This window comes from Protopterus annectens, chromosome 2.part1 (genome assembly GCF_019279795.1).
Source record: "Protopterus annectens isolate FY-2018-M chromosome 2.part1, PAN1.0, whole genome shotgun sequence".
Classification (NCBI taxonomy): Eukaryota; Metazoa; Chordata; order Ceratodontiformes; family Protopteridae; genus Protopterus; species Protopterus annectens.
The window spans coordinates 105,087,029-105,110,805 of record NC_056729.1 but is presented as its reverse complement, the minus strand read 5'-3'; the positions used below and the strand labels follow the sequence as shown (position 1 = coordinate 105,110,805).

The window sequence follows — 23,777 nt, the reverse complement described above, 5'->3', positions numbered from 1 at the left end:
AAGGCGAGAAGAAGACAACTAACATGGAACGCTATGGTAAGAACATAACTTCTATATGTTAAGTTGTCTATCTCGCCTTCATTCTTGCTGGATGGGACCGTCCCTAGCACCTTGTCCCGGTGGCCTAACGGAACAGACTCCTGAGAACAGTGGAACCAAAATTAGCTCTATGCCTAGAAGCTAAATCCAACTTATAATGGGAAATAAAAGTGTGAGGAGTAGCCCAAGTAGCCGCTGCACAAATGGTGTCAATAGGCAGTCTGTCTTGGAAGGCTAGAGAAGTAGCCAAAGCTCTGGTGGAATGGGCTTTAGGTTTATTAGGCAGTTTGTGGTGTCTAATCTCATAAACAAGGGTAATCAGAGATGTTAGCCATCTGGATAATGATACCTTTGAAACTGGAAGTCCCTTTCTGCTTTCCGCATAGGAGACAAACAGCTGATCAGATTTTCTGAATAGTTTCGTCCTGTCCAAGTAGTACCTTAATTGACGATGAACATCCAGGCAGTGTAATTTTTGTTCAGACCTATTTGAATACTCTGGGAAAAAGACAGGGAGGTCAATGCATTGGTTTAGATTTGATGTTGAAACCACCTTAGGCAAAAGGACGGGTTAGTTCGTAAGGAAACTCTGTCCTTATGGAACACAAGATAAGGAGAACGACAACTGAGTGCTTGAAGTTCTGAAATTCTTCTAGCTGATGTGATAGCCACCAGAAAGAGAGTTTTCCATGATAATAACTTCAAGGAACATGAAGCTGCAGGTTCGAAAGGGGAAAGAATCAAAGAAGCAAGAACTAAATTTAGGTCCCAAGGAGAAGGAGGATTTCTTACAGGAGGTCTGAGAAGAAAACTCCTTTCAAAAAAGCTTTGCAGAGTTTGTGGGACATTAGGGCAGATTCAGAAATACCCACATGGAAATTAGAAATAGCTGCCAATTGAACCTTAAGAGTAGATGGAGATGAACCTGCATGGAAGAGTTCAGCTAGAAAATCAAGGACTAGTTGGATGGAAGCGGTGAAAGGATCTATGTCCTTTCCTTGTGCCCAATATGAGAAGCGTTTCCACTTACTCAAATAAATCTTCGAGTGGAAGATTTATGGGAAGCTATCAATATATCTCTAACAGAGTGAGATAATTGAGGAAGCCTGGCTACGGTTGGAACTGGAGGAACCAAGCAGTGAGGTTCAGAGAGGGGAGGGAGCGATGAAACTGACCCGACTGATGGATCAAAAGATCTGGAACTAGGTCCAGATTCCACGGTCGCCTCAAAATAAATCGATGTAGAAAGGGGAACCACACTTGTCGAGGCCAGTAAGGAGCAATGAGGATCAATGAGGCCTTCTGAGCGATAGCTTTCTGTATTACTTGAGAGATCAGTGGGAAAGGAGGAAATGCATACAGAAGTCCCGGGCCAAACTTGGACTAGCGTCCCTGCTGGGTTGGCCTGGTAAAGGGAATAGAGTGAAGTATTCTCTGCACTTGCTGTTTTGGGGAGTAGCAAAAGATCGCAGCAAGGCTGACCCCACTTGAGAAATATCTCTCACTACAGAGTCTTTCAGAGACCACTCGTGAGGCATGAGAATAGCTCTGCTCAACTTGTCCGCAATGTGATTGGACTTCCGGGATGTGCGTTGCTATCAGAAAACGCTGAGAAGAAATCGCCCATTGCCACAGTCTGAGTGCTTCTCGACACAGGGGTATGATCTGGTTCCGCCTTGTTTGTTGATGTACCACACTACAGACATATTGTCTCTCTGGATTGCAATCGCTCCCAAGGGAAGACAGTCTTGAAGGGCTTGCAACGCTAAAAGCACTGCTCTCATCTCCAGAAGATTTATGTGCAAGTGGCATTCGCTTGGTTGCCATGTGCCCTGGACTGTCCTGCCCTGATAATGCCCCCACCCGCTCAGGGGGGCATCCGTTGTCAGAGTAGCAAACGGAGGGGTGGAACAAATGGTCTTCCCAACAGGAGCTGGGGGGAAGACATCCACCACATGAGATGCTTTTTGCACGCTTGCGTGATCATAATGGTGTGAGACATTGGAAGTTCCTGGTATGACCATTGAGAAAAGAGCATCCACTGAAGGATCCGCATGTGGTATCTGGCCAATGGGAGGAGAGGTATGGCAGCTGCCATGATTCCCAACACCTTTAGAACTAACCTGGCTTTGGCTCTGTTGTTGTTGAGAAGAAGTGACACCAATTTTTGAATGTCTGATATCCTTTGGTTCGTTAGTGTTGCAGACATGTTTATAGTATCTAAATTTGCGCCTATGTAGGTAATAGTACGACAAGGCGACAAAACAGACTTTTCGCAATTTATTGAAATACCCAGTTTTTGACAAACGCGAAAGGTATAATCTCTGGCCATTAGAAGGAGATGCTTGGTGGGAGCTGTGAGAAGCCAGTCGTCCAAATATGGAAACACCTGGAATCCTTGTCGCCTCAGGTGAGAAGCTACCACTGCCATGCATTTGGTAAACACCGGGGCAGTGGTGAGACCAAAGGGCAGGGCCCTGAATTGAAAATGACTGGTTCCCAGCCTGAAGCGGAGGAATCTTCTGGAGCGTCTGTTCATTTTTATGTGATAGTACGCATCCCGAAGGTCTATAGAGCACATCCAGTTTCCTTTTCCCAATAGGGGAAGAATGGATTGCAGCGTGACCATCCGAAATCTTGTTTTCTTGACTGATCTGTTCAAGATACTGAGATCCAAAATTGGTCTCCAGTCCCCTGTTTTCTTTGGAACTAAAAAGAACCTTGAGTAGATTCCGGATCCTTGTTGGTCTGCTGACACTGGCTGAATAGCTCTTTTTGCAAGCAGTTTTGAAATTTCCAAAGCTGCTATATCCCTTTGAGCGGGTGGAACATCTGGAAGGGATTTTTTTGACTGATTTGGAAAACGAAGAAAGGGGATAGAATAACCTTCGGAAATGATGGACTGTACCCATTTGTCTTGAGTCAGGGATAGCCAGGCTTCTGGGTACAGTGACAATCTTCCCCCGACTGCCTCCGAAGATGGGCAGTCGGGCAACACCTCAGGGATGCTGAAAGGGCTTGTCAGGAAAGGCTTCCCGATTGCCCTGGTTCTGCGGACCCCCCCTGCCCCTAGGGCGACGTCTACCATTGTTATTCCCACCTCTGCCTCTGGTAGGAAAATGACTCTGTGCGTCAGGCGAAGTCCCTTGAGATTGTTTACGGAACCACATCTTTCCACCCTTCTGGCCTTTGGGGTAAGGCCTAGAAGGAGTCGCAACGGACTCGGCGGCAGAAAGGGTCTTGCCATCAGTCTCGCACCTAGTCAGGGTTTCTTTCACTTGAGGACCAAAAGAGATGATCCATCAAAAGGGGAGTTCGTGAAAGACGTCTTGAAAGGTTCCGCAAAGTTGCATAGCCGCATCCAGGCGTGCCTACGTAAGGCTACCCCTGTTCCTGCGGCTCTGCTCGCTCCATCGGCCGCATAAGAGAGGAGGCGCATGGAGGAGTTGGAAATGGAATTAGGATAGCCAGCTGCGTGTTCATTTTCTCTTGAAACCCGCAGCTGTAGGGTCCTTCAACATTTCACTCGCTTCCTTGACCAAGTCCCTTTGAAGACGAGTGAAATGGCACAGGTAATTCAGCGAATGCATGGTAAAAGTCGCTGAGGAGAACATCCGCTTCCGCACCTATCCATGGACCTAGATTCCTTGTTAGGTGGATGGACAGGCACTGAAGGATCAGCCAGTTCCTTCTTTGTGGCGGCAGCTACCACCATAGCATCCACAGAAACTCCTTTTGATAAAAATTGCTTGTCTGATGGAGCTGTGATGAATTTGGAGGGTCTCCTGGGAGTGGGGTCCACTGAATCAGGAGCCGTCCATGCCTTCTTAGCAACCACCTGCATGAGGGGGTCGAAGGGGGCACCCAGGAGGTGGAAGGACGAGAGCCAAACGCCTCAAGATACACAGATTCGCCTCCGAAGGGTTGAGGGCTGGCCAATTTCCCCTCTGTTTAAGGATCTCCAGAATGTCTGCAAATGAGACATCTTCAGAAGGGGAACGGGGGGAACCCCCAGAATCATCCAGATATGTGTCCGATGTGATAGACTCAGGTGAGTCAATGTGCTTCCTCTTGCACTTCCTCTTCCGAGGGCGCTCTTCTGCCAAATCAGGAGAGGCCTCGAAGAGGATGAAATCCCAAAGGGGCTCCTGAGGAGCTGGCTCTCTGCGGTCCGGGATGAGGGAGTGAGTCGACTTACCCTGAGGCAGCATAGAGGGACGGGCTGACGGAGCCGACTGTGGAGTAGAGCCAGGCTCTAACACACTCCGCATGACCTCGAAAGGACCCCGGTCAGGCAGAGCCAGAGGTCCCGCTCCGAGGAGCTAAGGACCCCTCGGCACCGACAGTGATGGCTCGAGGCCGATGTCGGAGCCGAACTCACCAGCCAAGCACCGAGAGGGAGAGGGGGGTCGGACAAGGGTCCGATGCCACTCACCCCCTCGGAGCCGACGAGGGAAGTCCGGCGCCGAGATTCCTCCACGGAAGAAAACGGAGCCGACGGAGCCGAAGACAATTGTCTCTGCTCCGAAGTGACCACAGTCTCGGTTCCGACACGACCCGGCTCCGAACTCAACAGAGTCGAAGGAGGAAAGATTTGATGGACCGGGGCAGGCACCGACTGATGAGTCGGGCTCTGAAGCATCTGGGCTAGTGCCTCGGACTTAAGTAGTCGACTCACCACCCTCTGAAGGTCATGATCGGAAAGCCTCGATGACCTAGAGGAATGAGACCTTTGGCTCCGTTCAGACAGCAGGGGAGATCCTGGAGCCGAATGAACGGAGCCAAGAGAAGGTGACCTAGACCTCTTTCTGGTTGTCGGCTCAAGATCTTGTCGGAGCCGACACGGGTACTCGATAACCTCGGCTCCGCCGGAGCCGAGGAAGCCACAGAAATTGTGCACTGAGTCTTATCGGCCCCAGGACGAGGCGATAAAACGAAAGGTTGAACAGCCTGAGGTCACGGCTGAGAAGCCGGAGCCAAGACCTCGATGCCTTAGAGGGCTTCCTGTTGAAACTGACAGGGAATCCTCTGGTTTTAACAAGCCTCTCAAAATTAACTTGTTCTTTCTCTCCTGCAGGACCCTGGGGCTGAAGCCATGGCACACAGCACAGGAGTCCTGCAGGTGCAAAGGCCCTAGACAATAGACACAAGAAGTGTGAGCGTCTGTCAGAGACATTTTCTGACAGCACGCATCACACTTCTTGAATCCAGAGACCTTTGCTTCCTTTGACATTATCCTAACTGACAGGTGTACACTAACACACACCAAACACACAGTTATACCCTGTCAGAAAATTATTAATACTAAAAATAATTAACAATTTTAGTAAAAATACTAGAAATTAAGCACAAAAAGTTAAAGTAACTACACAAACACACCCTAGGGAAGGGAAGGCCAAAGGCCCAAGGGAAGAACCAGCGGTTCTTTTAATAAGAAAACGGGGAAAAATAGGGTCGGGGATAAATAACTATATCCTACACTAATTTGTGAAGAATTAAGGTTAAAAGGGGAAAAAGAATAACTTTTAGTATAAAAGCTAACACTCACCAGGAACCGGTAGAAGCAACCAACCTCGAAGCTGTAGCGGCAAACGAGATCTGAGGTAACTCTCGCCTAGCATTGTGGGATATAAGGGGAGCCTCGAGCCGGTGGAACCAACTCTCGAGCTTTTAGAGTGGCCGAGTCGGAGCCGAGGTCGGCTCCGAACCCATCCAGCAAGAATGAAGGCGAGATAGACAACTTAACATCTATATTTAAAACCCATTTGTCCTGGGTTATGAGTTCCCAGTTTTTTGTATGCAGGGTGAGCTTTCCTCCTAAGAGAGCAGGCAGTTGAGCAGGACTTGGAAGGGTTAAGGTTAAGTCATTGTGACATTTTTCCGTAGGGAGGTGTCTTACTACTTCCTGCTTTGGAAGTGGGAGCCCCCCACTGCTTAGGCATGTGCTTAGCCTGAGACTGTAACCTAAGTGGTCTGCTGTTCCTGGTTTTGGACTGAGAAGGCCTGGTACAGACTGGAAAGGACCAATTCTTTGAAGGCCAATGCCTACTAAATCTGGGAGGCTGTACTTGCAAGAAATCTTTAACAGTTTGCATAGATTTAGCTTTTTCCACCATATTTTTGAGGACGACTTCTGCTTTATTGCCAAACAGGCAGTCTTGGTTTAAGGGTGCATCTAGTAATTTAGCTTTAACGTGATCTGGCAAGTTTTGCTTCTTAAGCCAAGCATGCCTTCTAAGTGCAGACCCAGAGACAGCAGCCCTGCAAGATGCTTCTAAAGAATCAAAACCACATTGCAAAGCATGTTTACCAACTTGTTCAGCAGAATGCATTAAATCCTGTAATTCTTTGTGTTCAGCACAGTCAGGAATCAACATCATTTTCTGTTTAAGTAGTCCCATAATATGCTGCTGGTACTTTAACATATGAAACAGGCAATTTAAAGCCCTAATTGCCAAAGTAGCAGAAGTGTATACCTTCTTACCCCATCTGTCCAAGGCTCTCGAATCTCCATCAGAAGGGGTAAGATTTTTGGCAGCAGTAGCCTTAATGCCGTTTGGACCTTGGGAAATGGTCTCTGGATCCACAGTAGGATTCCTGAAGAGGAACTTGTGAGAGTCAGGTACTCTGTAATACCTGTCAGGTTTTCTGGGAGCTGGAGGTAAAGTGTCTGGGGACAGACTAGATTGCAAGAAAGCATCATCTACAATGTCCAGAACAGGAGGGACAGCTAAAGGCCTGTGTTGAGGAAGGAGTAAGAATTTCCTAAGCCTGTTTTTGGAGTCAGAATAATCCTGGCTTTCCCAGTGGAAATGCTCCCTAAGAGTGTGCAAGGTTTCACCAAAAGAAAAATCTTCTGGAGGGGAAGCAGGGGGAATGGAATCCTCTGTATCAGAATCCTCATAGGTAAATAAGGGCAAATCCTGGTAATCAGAAGAAACAGAAATATCAGAATCCTGATCAGAAGAATCAGAAGGAAAATCAGTTCTAGGTCTCTTAGAAGGGGGAAGGCTGGCTTCCCCTAATTAAAGTAATAAGGTCTTCAGCCCTTCTAAGCATTAGTTTTTTAAGCATATGGGCCTAACCATGTGGTTTGGACGTCGGTTTTCTAGGCATTGGTCGAGTTTTAGGCCTGGATGAAAAAGATGGCGTCGGTTTAAAATGCAAGTCTGTAGGCCTCAATATACCCTCAGAAGCAGGTGCCTGCACAGTGGCTCCGGACCCATCCAAGGTAGAGACATCCGTAGGTTCCATAGTCGAAGAAGCATCTCGCTGCATACCGGACTCCGAATAGGTCTCAGTAGAGGCCTGCTAATCTGAAGTAGCAGGTATCAGGGGCTGCAAAAGCACCTCACTGAGTACTGGCGACTAGCTTAACTGAAGCATCGTCGGCAGTTTTGGACCTATGCAGTCTGTCTGTCTTCATCCTTACATTTTTTCGGAATATTGGTAGTCGGATGGCTTACCAAAGCCATTTCTGGATAGTTATACCAAGTACCAAAATAATTTGCTGCAAAAATTGACTGATGATGAATAATTCAGGGGTTGAATAAGGCACAAAACCAACAGCGAGGGACATTGTGATCTGGGCCTAAGCAAGGAATGCAGTACAAATGAAAATCTTTATGAGGTATTTTCTTTTCACAGGTAAGACAATTGTTAACTTTTACTGACATCGGTTAAGAGCAAGAAAAAGTATCCCCAATGGGGTACTTAGCTTTTTTGAAGACTTTGGTTCTGAAACTCGAAAATGAAAATTTCAGGAGTCGGCCGACCAGCACTTGTGAACAGCTTCTGCTTTGGGCACCACGCAGCAAGAAAGACTGATGTAATGGCGTCGGCTGCATGTTTTATACCCCTGATGACCTGACGTCATGGAAGAGACAGCATCCGACACAGGAATCCAAGACTCTGGTATTCAGGCCGACTGAGGGCTACCTGCAGGCAGATAACCCAAATGTAATGGCTGCAACAGTGAAACACAAAGAACATCCACAAGGCATTCTATAGTTATGTCAAGAATCTAAATAGCAATGCTCAAATCTGCTCTGAGCTACAACAGAATGGCATTAAATATACTGATCCCAAGGATATTGCCAATATCCTGGCAGATCAATTTAGTGCCAACTTCACCCCCCTCTCACACCCTAAAGGGCCCATCTCAGTACCAAAAGGTTGCCAAATTCCGGTAATCATGGCCACACAGGTAGAAATCGCACTCTCCAAAGCTAAGCATAAGCCATCCATGGGACCAGATGACATCCTGGGCTGTGTACTACATAAACTGCAAAATTAACTGGCACCTCACCTAAGTGTCATGTTTAATCATAGCCTCACTTCAGGCTTCAAGCCCACTGAGTGGCGCACAGCTACAGTTATCCCACTCCATAAAGGGGGATCCACCTTGGATCCCGGGAACTACCGTCCCATCAGTCTGACGATCCTGATCTGCAAGGGCATGGAACGCATTATCATGGAACTTGTAAACAAAGACATTGGCAACCTTCAAACACTGGACCCCACCCAGTCTGGGTTCATGAAGGGCCGATCTTGTCTCCTGAACCTGACTTGACTTCTTCGAATCAGTCTCCAGAGCTGTGGACGAGGGTAAGGAGGTCCACACAGCCTATCTGGACCTTGCCAAGGCCTTTGACACCATCCCCCACTCTGGAATCATAAACTTACTAAGCTGGGCATAAATCCCTACGTCACTCGATGGGTTGCCAACTGGCTTACTGACAGAACCCAGACTGTAAAAGTAGCCGACTCCAAATCCAGCTCCAGACAAGTGACAAATGGAGTGCCTCAGGGTTCAGTCCTGGGACCGCTCTTGTTTAGCATCCACTTCTCTGATGTACAGGCCAACACTTAGGGACTCTGGCTAACAAAGTCCCAGATGACTGCAAACTGGGAGCCATTACTGAATCCCCAAATGATGTGGATATTCTACAAAAGGGCTTTACAGAAACAGATGTTTGGTGCCAGAGCCATGAGCTCAAGCTTAATGCCAAGAAATGTATAGTTAACCCCTTTGAGAAAAAACATGTAGCCATGAATTACCACATAGGTGGCAGTACACTAAACACCGAAATTGTGATGAGAGACTTAGGGACACGGGTGGACAGTGGTCTCACCTTCGATAACCACATAGCCACAGCATCCAAGAAATCCTTCTATGTAGCACACCTCATCACTAAGGGCTTTTCATCCAGAAAAAAGGAGGTCATTGTCCCACTGTACTCATCCCTCATTAGACCCATTATAGAGTACAACGCCCCATATGGTATGTACCTCACAAGACATCTGCAACAGCTGGAAAAGCCACAGAAATACCTCACTAAAAGAATCACAGCCCTAAAGCAGACGCCCTATGCTGACTGTCTAGAAAAACTACAGCTATACTCTGTGGCATATCTACTCAGAGGTGATCTCTGCTTAACATACAAGGCAAAGTCAAACCCTGAGCTGTTGGACATGCTCCACTTAAAGAAATTCCAATCCCTCAGAGCCACACGCTCCAGGGATCTAAACCTTGTCATCACAATGAACAAAACATGCTGGAGGGATAGGTTCCTGACACAGAGACTCCCCATACTCTGGAATAGACTGCCCATACATGTCAAGCAGAGCGCCTCCTTGGCCCTCTTCAAAAGGAACCTTGACAATTGGATGGGAGATAGGAAATTCACCTCGGGGATCATGTCAGTCGCCCTGCTAGACAGGGGTCCAGGGAAGTAAATATTGTGGGAAGAAATATTTAGGGAATTGTTATGGCTAGGCTTGTATAGGCACTAGGGCCGATAGCCTAGTACCAACCTATGAACCATAACATGTGTTTCTAATATCTCAGGCCTAATTATAGCCATGTCTTCTCAAGGATGTGTAAATCTGATCTGAGATGAAGACAACGATCCAAAGTTTCCCAAGGTTAAGTTGAAAGATACTATGCGTAAAAGTGTTATCAATGCACTGAAAGTTACAATTTCAGGGTAAGAATTCCAGATAGGGCAATATCGACTAATGGTTCACAATATAGATTTCAAGTGATTTTTCAGGCAATGGGAGTTTCATAAGATGTCTCAAGTTCTAACTATGTACCAACATACAGACCAAGTCAAGAGGGCAGTTCAGACCATCAAGAATCTCATGATGAAATCACATGGCATTAACATTAATTTGTATGCAGATTCACACTTAGATGCATTGGAATATAGAAATACTCCACTGCATATTCTTTATCTATTGCTTGTTCAATTACTAATGCCTTCACAGATTAAAAAGTATGAATTATTACATTAACACCAGTTTTAATTACAATCAACATGCAAACTGTCTGACATCTCCGAAAGTAGGAGTCAGAGAGAAACCACAGCAATCCTGCAAGAAGCAATCAGAGGGAGTTGGCATGAAGCAATGTAAGAGGTTAAGGATATTTGCTGTTGGTAGTGCGACTGAAAAACTGCTTAGTATAAATACAAAACATGGTTTCAAATGAACAAGCCTCTGTTGAATACAAAGACTAAGCTCAAGACGCCTTCAGAAATACTGAGGTATTCCCATAAGTATCCAAAAGATGTCAAAGCAAGCACTTCACAAGGGAATGGGAATGTTACAGAAGAGAATTCCTAATGAACAAACAAGGGACTTTCATTCGAACCAGTTCCCAATGCAACATTAATAGTATTGGTCATAGCAGACCTCTTAAGTACTTGATATTTGGTAGAATACTCACAATGCCAGGCAGATACAACAACATGTTTTATCAGAACTATTGTGCCATAAAAGGAATGAAAAGTACAGTTGTGTAGGTAACTTACTATAATAGACGGACTAGTTCACTTTTGCAGTATTCCATACATCAGGGGCTTGACTGACAGCTGTCCTTGTCTGTCTGGACAGTCAAGAACTCAGGATTATTCCTCCTGGAGGAGCATGTGCCTAACATGGAGCACATCCCACTTGTTGGTACAACAGGGGCATACACCTGCATCATCTTCCGGGCTTTCCTGCTCCCAAAATAGCTCCAGGACAAGTAGCAGACCACAAGGACTTGGACTCAAGACAGACGGGTAGGCAGATTCCTGAACTAGGTAGAACAGCAAAAAGCTAAGGGGGAGGATCCTCCCTCTTTGCTGTATACCAAAGAGCTAGCCACCTAGCTCTAGTCAATGAAGGGATAAAGGCGAGGGAGATAGCAATCCTATACATATACAGCAAAGGGTGCAACACAGGTACTTCTCATCCTGCCATGGGAAAAGATGAAGGGTAACTCTCTATAGAGGAGCTGGGTGGGAGACAGTACAGCAACAGTGATGTATTTGAACATCTACTATTATGACATGTTACCTACACAGTTGTACTCTGTTCTTCATTACATTACTGCTGCAATTTTCCTTACATCTGGGAAGATTCTCACAGTTTAGGCAGACTGGGTGCTGGAGACAGAGGGGTGTCCATTCTTGAGGAACCCTTGCAGGTCCACCCTGGCAAAGACAGTCCTGTCCTTGGACTGAATGTTTAAGTCATAGTGTTTGGTAAATGTGTGGTCAGATTACCATCAAGTTGCAGATTCTAATGCAAAATGGGAATCTATACCCTACATAAACGTTCCAGTAATGACGACTTGTTAATGTTGGCCTTAACTGTGCTACTTGTTGCTGTTCTTTGCTGTTACAAATGAATACAGTGAAAACACCACTTGGAGACTGTTTGCTTTTACACCAGTTGTCCCTTTTTCTTCTCTACCAGAAAAATGATCAACTAGTTTGTTCCTAAAATTTTTTTGTCCTCTCTAGGCACAATTTATGTGCCCAGCCAGGAAGTGGAGGATTTCTTCCCATTTCTATGGGTAAGGAAAGAAGGTGGAAAGTTGAATAAACTAGTTTAGACTAAATTCTGATTCTAGTTAGGCTTGATGGAAGGATTACTTGAAATACTCACTCTTTCATTATGGAAGACCAGAAAGGCTGGGATGCACATAAAAGCCTGATGTTTAGGCACTCAATCGAGTTAAGTGCCACCAACAAGACTATCTTCCAAGTCAGGAATTTATTGGCAAGGAAACTGTTGGCTCAAAGGGTGACCATCAACATTTCAGAACATAGTTAAGGTTCCAAGGGATAACACACTCTCTCTCTCGGTGACCTTATGTGGGGGACCCCCCCCCCTAAAGAACGGTTTGACTTGGAGGCAACTAGCCAGAGATGGTGCCAGGGGAAAGCAGGCAGAGATGGCAGACAGATGGACTTCAACACAGCTATATACCAATCCAGCTTTAAGAAGTTAATTGAAGTACTGAAGGACCTGGGAAACCCCTACACTGGTTAGATCCTGGCCATTACCTTAGCACCAAAAGAAAAATCTCTTCCATTTGGGCACATGAGATTTCCCAATGGTAGTTTTCATTGCTTCCCTGATCAGGTTTGTCCAAAGAGCACAGCTGCCTAAAAATTATTAGAACATTGCTATCCATGCTGAGAGTTGCAGAGTCCAGAGATTCAAGTATATGACTGACCTCCTGTACTGTGTCAGTCGGTCCACCTTCAGGGATAGCAGTTGGCACTGACTTTCCACCCCCTCCCTGAACTGGAAAACCCACTGCTATGTGGATAAGAATGATGTTATTAGGATTATTTTGGGTCTGCCCTTATTCACCATGTAGATTACCCTGGGAATCAAAGAGAAGACATAGAAATACATCCCTGTAAATGCTATGGAGAATGCATCTGTTGCACAGGCTCATTTGCATGGATTCCTTGAACAGAACTGAGGCAGTTTCTTTATTTTCTGGTGATGCAAAAAGCCCATCTGTGGGGCAGTCTAACTGTGTACTATTTGTAGGGATACTACTCAGTTTATAATCTGCTTGTGTGGATCTGCCTTTGTCCTCATCAGCTTGTCTGTTACTATATTTAGTTCTGTGAGGATATAAATCACTCTGAGACAAATGTTGTGTTCTACTGACAGTTTTCACACTATTCACACTGCCCACAGGTAGTCTGTAGAGCTGACAAGATGTTTTCCCCCTCTGACTGATGACGCATCACAGAACAGTGGTACTGTCTCTGTCACTGATTTTCAGAGTCCCGCTGAAGTTGCTTTAGGGCCCTTATATTCTGAACTACAACAAGCATCTCCTCAGCAGTGATGTGTAGTCTCCTCTCTCAGGCTGTCCAAGTCTCCTGGACATTGAGATCCTAAGAAAATACTCCTAAGCAAGATCTAATGTCTCTGTCATGATAAGCTGGCTGGTCCTTCTTGTACAAAAGGGACTCTCCAATTTAAACTGATCTATATCTTCCTTTCATGATGCTTAGAATCCATGAGGCTGCTGTGATACTTTTTGAAGGTTGCAAGAGATGGAGAGCCAGGATAGGACCGAGAAGGAGAGGAGGGAGGGAGGGATCATCATGTTGTCATGACTGCGCTCTCCGAAAATTGGACCCGCGTGACTTTCTTCTGTTGTTACTTCTCCTTAATTTTTTAAACTAAAGCTTTCTCCTAAGAGTCCATATTTATAGAGGTAGTTCCTTTCTTGAACCTGTGCTGCTGTTGCCTACTGGCCCATATCATGTTAAAAAAGGTCTTTAAACCAGTGGACCTATCTGGTTAATGAATGAATTAATTGAATAAATGAATGAATAAATAAATATTAATGATGGCATAGGGAAATGAAAAAGTTTTTACCGCTTTCATGCAATTTCTTAAACACTTTCAACAGTGGATTTCCCAAATAGCAAATGCTTATCCAATGCAGCATTTCAGGTAGGGGTTACAACCTTAGCCAGGCATGCCTTCTCTTATAATAGAGACAGAGACCATGGCTGTAGATGCTACATCTACAGCATTATATTGACACATGTTAGAGTGTTTGCTCACTTGTACAGTTGTCTGAAACAGCTCCAGCAAATTAGCCCAAAGTTTCTTTTCCAAGAACTCCCCAATCATTTAGCACATATGCTCCAGGAGAGTCAAGATGAATCTTGCCATATGGGTTTGGCAACTTATTGCCCTAAAGGACAAGAAAGCTGAAGTATAAACTTTATAACAAACTTATCCAATGCTCTGCTTTCTGTAACACTGGGTAAAGAATTATCTTTGAGCCCATGTTACAAACCAAAGAGACTAATTGCAGAGTTAGCCACTGTGTTTTTGCAGAGTTACCTGGCACTTGCCCACTAAAGCAATTATATAAGTCAGCACTAAAAAATTAAAAGCACTACACCCTCACAAACTCCCCTTGAGTACCTTGTTCCCCATTAGCCCTTTTTTTTTCAATTATAAAGGAATTCCCAATACTATTCTAGCATGTCCAAAGGTCAGTTGTCAATCTCCTCTCCGGTCCAGCTGGTGAATCTGGGAATCTTGAGGCAATGTTACAACTGCCTCATGTACACAGACAACCCTCTCCTCCTCCCAACAAATTCCAACACATGTGGGAGATGCAACCATATAGCCATACTGGAGGCTAAGCTCTCTCAACTCAGTACTGGCGTAACCAGTCAGGAGGAGAAGGAAACCACACTCACTACAATTCCAGTCTCACATAGACCTACCACGACAGCAAACCAAACACATAAACACACAAAAACATACTCAGAGGCTCTAAATAAAAATCTGCCTAAGCAGCAGAGACCTCCAAAGCAGACACCCAAGCAACCGCTACCCCAAAACAAAACACGTACAACACATAGCTCACAAAGCCAGTGTGCCGAACAGTCACAGCCCTTAAGGCTAAACAACACACCTGATACACTTGTAATAGGTGACTCTATCGTCAGGCACACTGACGTCCCGCTCACCAGGCTGAACAAGGAGAAGGTCACGGTGAGCTGCCTGTCAGGCGCTAGGATCCGCCACATAACATAAGCATGCAGGTCACTCCAAGGCAAGTACAAATATAACTCAGTCATTGCCCACGCTGGTGTAAATGACCCGAGACGTACCTCCCTGGACTACATGAAGAGAGACATAGAGGAGCTCTCTGAGCATGTAGACCAGGCCAGTATGACCCTGACCTTGAGTAGCATCTTACCCTCACCAAGAATGATGCCACAATATGAAGACAAGATGATCAATTTCAACAATTGGCTTAAGTATTGGTGTCATTCAAAGGGGATTCAATGCCTGTTAGCCTGGGATGACATGCTCCACAAGACAGGATGCTTCGCTAGGGACGGCTTGCACCTGTCACCCCTGGGCTTTCGGATATTGGCAAAGGCTCTTGCTACCCCCATAGTGCCTTTTTTAGGTAAGGCTCAAAAGACAAACCCACCTCCATAGGTATCACAAGGGATAAGAAACTAAGAGTAATGCTACTCAATGCCAGAAGTCTAAACCTCAAGATGCACGCACTCGAAACTCTCCTTAGCATGGAGAACATCGATATCTCTGCAGTAACAGAAACCTGGTTCAAGGCTCCCGAGAGCACCCCAACACCAGGTTATACCTCATACCATGCTTTTCGGCCCCAATACTTGGACCGAACCACAAAAGGAGGGGGAGTATCAATATTCGTCAAAGATACCCACACCTCCAGGTTGGTGGCACAGCACGAAGCATCAGAGACTATCCATGTGCAACTAACAGTGGGTAAAACTGCCTTCCAGTTTATAGCCTGCTACAGACCACCCTCCCAAACCCAGGAACCCCACTCGGCCTTCCTGAGAACACTGGAAAATATGAAGGTCTCTCCAAACACCATTATATTGGGCGACTTCAACTACCCAAACATAGACTGGGAGCATTACTCTAGCTCCAACACCCTAGCCCAAAGGTTCCTAGAATTTATAAACTCAAATGCTATGGAACAACTTGTTACCACTCCCACAAGAGGGGAAAACATACTGGACCTGATCATTACCAACATGGGGACTCTATGCTCCAGACCAGTAGTGTATCCCTCATTGGTAAGATCAGACCATAAACTAATCTCACTGGATATTCACATCCCGACTCACCCCCTGCCCTGAAAACCACAGTGAAAAACTCCTCTAATGCAAATTTCACACGACTCAAAACCGAGGTGGAATCCTTCAAAGCCCCTGGGCCTGTGGAAAATATGGCCCAGACCTCAGAATCTTTTATGAACGCATTCTATGAACACCTTCAGGAATGCATGGATCATGCAGTCCCAAATAAAACCAAGTCCCAATCCTCCAAAGGCAGACGTTCCTGTCTGGTGGACCCCAGCCATAAACAAACTATACAATATTAGGAGGAAGCTACTACATGATAGAGCAAAATCCCAAAAAGGGAAGGCATCTCTGATCAGTATTAGCAAAAAACTACGGGCACTCATAAAATCGTCTAAGGCCAGCTTCGAGAGAAAAATTGCACAGGACACTAAGGATAATCACAAGGCTTTCTTTAATTATGTTAGGAACCTGGGTGGGAATTCCCAGATATGCTCAGAATTAGTCCAAAATGACAAAAAATACACCAAACCCACAGACATTGCCAACATCCTGGCTGACAGGTTCAGCGCAAACTCCCCCCCCCCCCACTCACCAAAAGGGCAAATATCTATCCCAGCAGAGTGCTGCCCCCCTGACATCTCAGATGCTCAAATAAGAGCTGCCATCTCCAAAGCAAAAAACACAGCATCAATGGGACCAGATGGTGTCCCGGGCTGCGTCCTACATGAACTCCAAGAAGAGCTAAACCCAAACATAAAACTACTGTTCAATCTCAGCCTTACTACAGGATATGTACCCAATGAGTGGTGTACAGCAACAGTGGTCCCTCTCCACAAAGGTGGTGCCTCAACGGATCCTGGAAACTATCGCCCCATAAGCCTGACTAGCTTGGTCTGCAAAGCTATGGAAAGGATCATCATGGACCTCATAAATAAAGATATTGGGGACCTACAAACACTGGATCCTACCCAGTTTGGCTTTGTTAAGGGCAGATCCTGCCTCTTAAACCTGGTTGATTTCTATGAAACAGTCACTAAGGCCATTGACGAGGGGAAGGTGGTCCATACAGCCTACCTGGACCTCGCAAAAGTCTTCGATACAATACCCCACTCGGGCATTATAGATAAGCTCACCAGCTTAAATATAAACCCCTATGTCACTAGATGGGTTGCAAACTGGCTCAAGGACAGAACCCACATGGTTAGAATTGCTGAAGCCATGTCAGACTCCAAACCAGTTACAAGTGGCGTCCCACACGGCTCAGTCCTGGGACCTCTCTTGTTCGGTATATATTTCTCAGAGATACAGGCCAACACGGAAGGACTGTGGCTGACCAAGTTTGCAGATGACTGCAAACTGGGTGACATAATCGACACTCCAGCCGACACAAGCATCCTCCAAAAGGGCCTCATAGAAACAGACAACTGGTGCCAGAGCCATGGCCTCAAGCTAAACGCCAAAAAGTGTATAGTCATCCCCTTTGGCAAAAACAAAGTGCCCACAAATTACCACATAGGTGGTAATCCATTAAGTACAGAAGAAGTAATTAGGGACCTGGGGACCCAAGTTGATAGCAATCTCTCATTTGACAACCATGTGGCCAAAGTGGTTAGAAAAACATTTTATATAGCCCACCTAATCATGAAGGGATTCACATCTAGATCAGGGAGGTCATCGTGCCTCTTTACTCATCCCTCATCAGGCCCATAATTGAGTACAATGCCCCTTTTGGGATGTACCTTACCAGACACCTGCATCAACTGGAAAGACCCCAAAAGTACCTCACCAAGAGGATCAAAGGGCTCAAACAGATGCCATATGCTGCCCGGTTAAAGAAACTCCAGCTCTACTCAGTGGCATACCGCCTGCTCAGAGGCGATCTGTGCCTGATGTATAAAGCCATGTCCAACCTGGAATTAATGGACATGCTGCACCTCAGAAAATCCAAATCCCATCGAGCTACGTGGTTGAGAGACTTGAACCTCAGCACTGAAATAAATAGGACATGCTGGAGGGACAGATTCATAACCCAGAGGCTCCCTTCACTCTGGAATAAAATCCCAGTCCAGGTTAGGCACAGTCCCTCACTGACTCTCTTCAAGAGGAATCTTGATGAGTGGATGGGAGATCGTAGGTTTACCCCGGGTACCACTTCTGTGTCACTGTTAGACAGAGGCACAGTATACTAACCTCGAAAAAGGGCATAGCAAAATTATTTTAAAATGGGTGGTGAAAGCCAAACACACTCTGGCTAGGCTTATAAATGCCCTAGGGCAGATAGCCTAGTATGAACCTATGAACCTATACTTGTGGGTGTCTTGCACCATGTACAATATGTCTAGCATTTAGGAGGACAGGGGTTGGGAATCAGTGGCCTGGTATGCCAACAAAAAGGCATCCTCCATGGCACACAACATAGACATCACCACTGGCTTACATTTGCAATAGCTCAAAATATCGGACTATCTTAACTTTCTCTGCCTTCCTATATAAAATATTCTTTCATTCGGGTCAAAGTTTTCATAAGGGAAATTTCTTCATGGAATGAGTCAGAAAACAAGGTATCTTTTGCATCAGATTTACAACCAAGTGGCAGAGATAAGATTTGGGAGGCATAGTCTAGATATTCTTGGCCACTGTCCAGACGTTTGTCTTCCTTTTCAAGAGCAGAATATCGCTTTCTTACTTTTATCAGGGATGGAAGTGGGTCCGGGCTATTCTTGGCCTAGTTAAGCAGGCTGCATAGCCTTTAGGCCTTGAACAAGTTCTGGGCCAGTTTAAACCAGTCTTCACAGTCTACATGAGGAGATGGGGGTGTAAAAGGCCCATCAGTAGACTTTTTAAAGGAAGTCTGGTTAGGAATTGGAGAAGGAGAAATGTTTTATTTTCAGTGTTGTTTTTAAAGGGACATCTGGTCACAAGGACTCAGACCTGTTCAGCAGGTCAGACCTCTGTGTAGAAACCTTTAAACCCATCTCAGATGAATGCCTTGCAAATTCTGCCTTCTCCTTTGGTAATACTTAACCCAGAGTTCATCTTTGTTCCCCCAAATGACAGACGTCTGGGAAGACCCCTGTGCAGTGTCAATCCTTACAGATATGCCTTAGTTCCCAGCCATGATAGCCACTGAAGGGGCATCATCAGAGAACTGATGTGAAGAGGAGGATGGCTGGCCTGAGGGCTGCAAAAAACCCTCAAAGAGTCAGTTGCTTTGAACCATCTGGGTGACTGGGACATCTGAATAGTATCTTCCAGATATTTATCGGACTGCTGGAATTTTGGTTTTGTACTTGAGAGTTTTGAATACCAGAAAGTGTGTTTAGTACTGTTGGATTACTGGAAGTATGTGCTGTTATTTTTGTGAGTTTCGCAACTCGTATGTGGCACTAGTACGTGTATACTGTGTTGGGACATTTTATAAAGTATTATTTGTATACATCACGGTCTCATCATTTGTGCAGCACCTTACGCCTGTATTCTACTTGGTCTGTGCTTAGTTGGACTATTGGTTATCTTCCAGATAGCCATGTGATTTCTTCTCTCCGTGTTTTCTTAGAAGGGAGCTCAAAGGAGGTGGTCAGACTTGCTGATGATATGGCTAAACATACTAAGAGAGTAAAGCATTTATGGTCCTGGTATAAGCACAGAGCATGTAGTCTACTGCTAAAAATGCTGGGTGTGAACCCTTGACAGATGCTGCAATTCCTAGTTTCACTTTCTGCTCACAGACAAAAACAGATGACTAGTGTAGTAGTCTACATAATGGATTTGTTTATCACATCCAATTACTTTTTCTTGTGAAATACAAGAAAGGTAGCAATGGGAAATTGTCAGGAAGAAAAATCCTCAGTGTGGTACATACCTGTCTGAGCTCCAGCTGGATCCATACAGATGCAAAATACCATATACAAATCTGAATAATAAGACATCTACCCAAGTAAGAAATGCAATTAGTGATTTTCTTTAATGGCATACATTTCTTTCATTTTTGGATGTTTGAATTGGTGAGTTTGTGATGACATTAAAAAAACTTTGCATTTCAGCTGCATTTGTTTCAGCTATTCCTCTTATTACTAGCATGACTGCTGTTACATTTTTGAATGAATTTTTAACTGTTATTAATAAATGTATTATTATTTATAAGGCTGCCATTCCACTCCACTTTGTATTTCTATTTTGGTACACATAGGCATGTTTCATTGACAGTGACAACACCCACGTAGATGTGATTAGCTGGGCTATGGGTGTGACTTGCTACTACACCATAACTCAAGCGTCCATCTCTACACCCAAATGAGCTATTTTTTCCACAAACGGGGTGATAGCCAGGACTATATGTAGCCCAACCAGCTCAAGAGCACAATGGTCCATCTGGTCCCTGTACGTGGCCAGAACCTTGCTAGCTCATTTTTCCCCACCAATGAAGCGAGAGTCAGATGTGAGGGTGCAGGCAGTCCTTTGCTTATGCAGGCCTCCTATTCCATACCTAACCTCTCTTTACATTTACTACTGCCCTAGAAAGGTCTGATGCATGCCTCTATAAATACATGAAACTCCCCTGGCTCAAATACATTATAGAGTCACACCTACCAAGCAGCTGCTCCTGCGATCTCTCAACACTTATGCTGAGGGCAGCACTACAGTAGGCTGTGTTGCTTCCCTCCCACTCCATAGGATGGAAGCTGCCAGTGTTGGCTGCTCACATCAGAACTTCCTATCCCAAATCCTTCCAGCATCCAAAGCAGCTAAAGGAACTTGGGTCCTATGGGTCACAGTCGGGGCTTTCTCTCTAAGCCACAAAATTGAGGCAACACCCATGATTTTTACACAGAACTATTCTACGGCAAACTAAGACTGGCATTACTTTAAAAGTTATACTTGAAAATGTTTTTCTCTAGCATTTAAAGAAAAAGTTCTGTGGGAAATCCTGGAACTTATTTATGTACAACATGGACAATTAGAATACTACAATCTAAATGAGGCAATTCTTGTTATTTGTTGGCAGCAGTGAACCCACAAACATATGATAAACAATACAATAGTTAACGAACACTGGATAAAAGGGCCAAAGTCCTGCAGACCAAGATCTGACTCTTACTTGCATGTATTTATTAGCCTGGTAAGTACACCAGACAGGGGACACACTATTTGGAGGTATGAACTATCAGGTAAATAAACAGGACATAGGTATGATTAAATAAATTAAAGTTATGATGAGAAAGATTTGGTACATGTAAAAATCCTAAAACAATAGGTGTGAGAAAAACAGTAATCTCATAGGCAACTCCTGTGAATAGCCATTACACAGTAATCAATCTAAGCTAATTAACAAATATAATAAACACTGACAAGGCAGCACTGAAAGAAGAGTCAATAAGTGAAAAATGGTTCACCAGTCATTATCACCAAAAAATGTAGTTTGGGACCCTTCTATAACACAGAGGAGTGGGAACACACATAAGGAGACAAGAACCACTAATTAAAACATAGCAATGTTGCAGGTGGCTTGCAAAGAGGAAAAGAAAAAAATGCACAAAGGAAATTACCATCATCTTCTTCAGTGGAGAACCCTTGTGACTGACAATGAACTAGTCGAGGGTCAGACTCATTTGGTTTGTGCCACTGAGGTTTATTAACTGTCCGACTAGCTGGCTGTGTTTGTGACTGCTGTGTCGCTGATGCTCCATGGGGCTCACAAGGGCGGCCCACCATTCGAGATCTTTGTAGTGCAACATTGTAGTCTGGAGGTTTTCGGGCTGGATGAGCAGGTCCTTCTGTGTAGTCCGCAATAGGGATACCTACATATCCTGGGGGGGTAGGCGGAGGCTCACGATACCTGCCTTCCTTTCGTGCTGCAGTAACACAATACACTATCATAAGAGACAATAATTAAAATATGAATCCAACAAAAAAAGGGAAAACAGACAAATCATAAAAAAGAAAGAACACAACAACATGTACTTAACTCGTCACCAATTATTCACAAGTGATGGGGGTAACAGATGCGTCTAACAGCATATTGTCTGTGGAACTGCTGGCACTGTAGGTAATTATGGGCATATCAAACAAAGGGAGCGGAGTGTATTAAGGCCCTGTGAACACTGATTTTCTACCTGATGGGCCTCTCTGAACCTCTGGGCAGGGAAGCAGAACAAATTATGATGCCTGACTGCAACTATACAGTCAAGGGAGTAGTGGAAACCACAGCAGCTGAATACGGATATAAGAGGCACTTTGGTCTTGCGCTGTCGTTGTGAATGCTTGAACTGGTGCCCACCAAGAGAGTTAAGACAGATATCCACATAAAAAAAAGGCTGAACAAACAGTCAGGCAGAACAGATAGCTCTGTGGCCCTCTGTGCTTCTCCTTTAAAGATGTTTTGTGATAGAAGTTCTGGTGTTAAAAGAACAATGAAACACAGAACATGGACATAAAAGACTGCATCGCCCAACCAATCTGTCCAAACCTATGGGTCATCAGGCTTGGAGAATGGGAAGACATGAAAACACAAGTCTGACAGGGAATGTTAACGGAAACATGGAAAAACGTAAAGGTATGGGAATGGGGAAAACAAACACACAGTATAAGAATGGTCACAAACTAAAGCGATGATGACTATACCTGCTGATACAAATACCACTCATTTGAAAAACATTTTTGTTCTTTAAAATGTCAAAGTTCACTACATGTGTCAAGAACTAAAATTTGAAGTACTAATTAAGACAGTGAGACAGATCAACAATAATCAGAAATGGGTATCTCTGAAGGAAGCTAATGTAAATTTCAAATACCGGCCACAAAATTCCTGTGTAATTCAGCTACATAATAGTGATGAATGAAGCATAGATTAGGTTATACATAATTTTCTTTACTGGCTCACTGTGACTGCCAGACTGCTTTGACCATATCTTACTCTAGATTTAGGAGTGTAACCAGCATTATTTCTGTTGTTTTGACCAGCCACTGACCTTTACAATACACTTTTAACAATTTAAAAGAACTCAACTACACAGCAAGCAAATAAACTATATACACCAGAAGCGGCATATTGAAGCATGCCAAGAAAAGTCAAAAGACTAAGGGAAATGGAAGTCATCTTAAAAAAGGGAGAAAGACAGTAAAAACAAATGTAAAGAATTTAATCTGTCCCCAATTTCCCAAGGAAGTAAAGCAAGGATTTTGCTGCAAGCAAGAAATGAAAGATTGGCCAATCCTTCGGTAACAGCAGTTTTAGGCATGATTCATCATCAGTGATGTAGGCAGACAGCTCAAGCCAAATCAAAACAAATCAGCAAAGCTAAAACAGACTGCAAAGAATGAAAGCTGATGGCAGAAGTTACACAATATGAAATAAACAGGATGCACTAGGCTTTTATAGAAAGGCAGACTAATTACAGAAGCATGCAAAGTGGAGTTCTCTCATCCAGAGTTTAGCATAAGGCAAAAATAACATGAAACACTTTACCTATCAAGACTGGCTGATAGTCTGGGAAAAAGGCATGAAACAGGGTACCACACATACCAAATGGGCGTATTCTTATACTCACAAAACAAAATAAATGGTTGCTTATAATAAAATAACTTAGTAGCAACTATCTGTTACAGCAAGAGGCAATGAAATATTAGTAAGACAATAAAAATGTCTTTAAGGTATGAAATACACCACTTCTTTTGCTAATGAATGTATTATCAGTAGCATAAAAGGTCTGGTACAACCCACAAACTTGTTTGAATAAAATACAGACACCTTTAGTTACAAGTTTTAAAAATTACAAAAATAATTCTTAAATTATGTATTCAGAAATATCATTTTTATAAAAC

The 23,777-nt window shown here is 44.4% G+C and overlaps 1 protein-coding gene across 12 annotated transcripts in view; it reads right to left on the bottom strand.

Moving 5' to 3' along the window:
- Positions 1-23,777, bottom strand: part of RAPGEF2 (Rap guanine nucleotide exchange factor 2) — a 2,418,607-nt gene that overhangs the window by 95,708 nt on the left and 2,299,122 nt on the right. For 7 of the 12 annotated variants that reach the window (XM_044062055.1, XM_044062064.1, XM_044062056.1 and 4 more), the window contains one exon: positions 21,503-21,826. In XM_044062055.1, coding sequence (XP_043917990.1) covers positions 21,503-21,826 — 324 coding nt within the window. The remainder of the gene's footprint in view (positions 1-21,502; positions 21,827-23,777) is intronic. The other 5 variants (XM_044062067.1, XM_044062063.1, XM_044062060.1 and 2 more) reach the window with 1 other exon arrangement.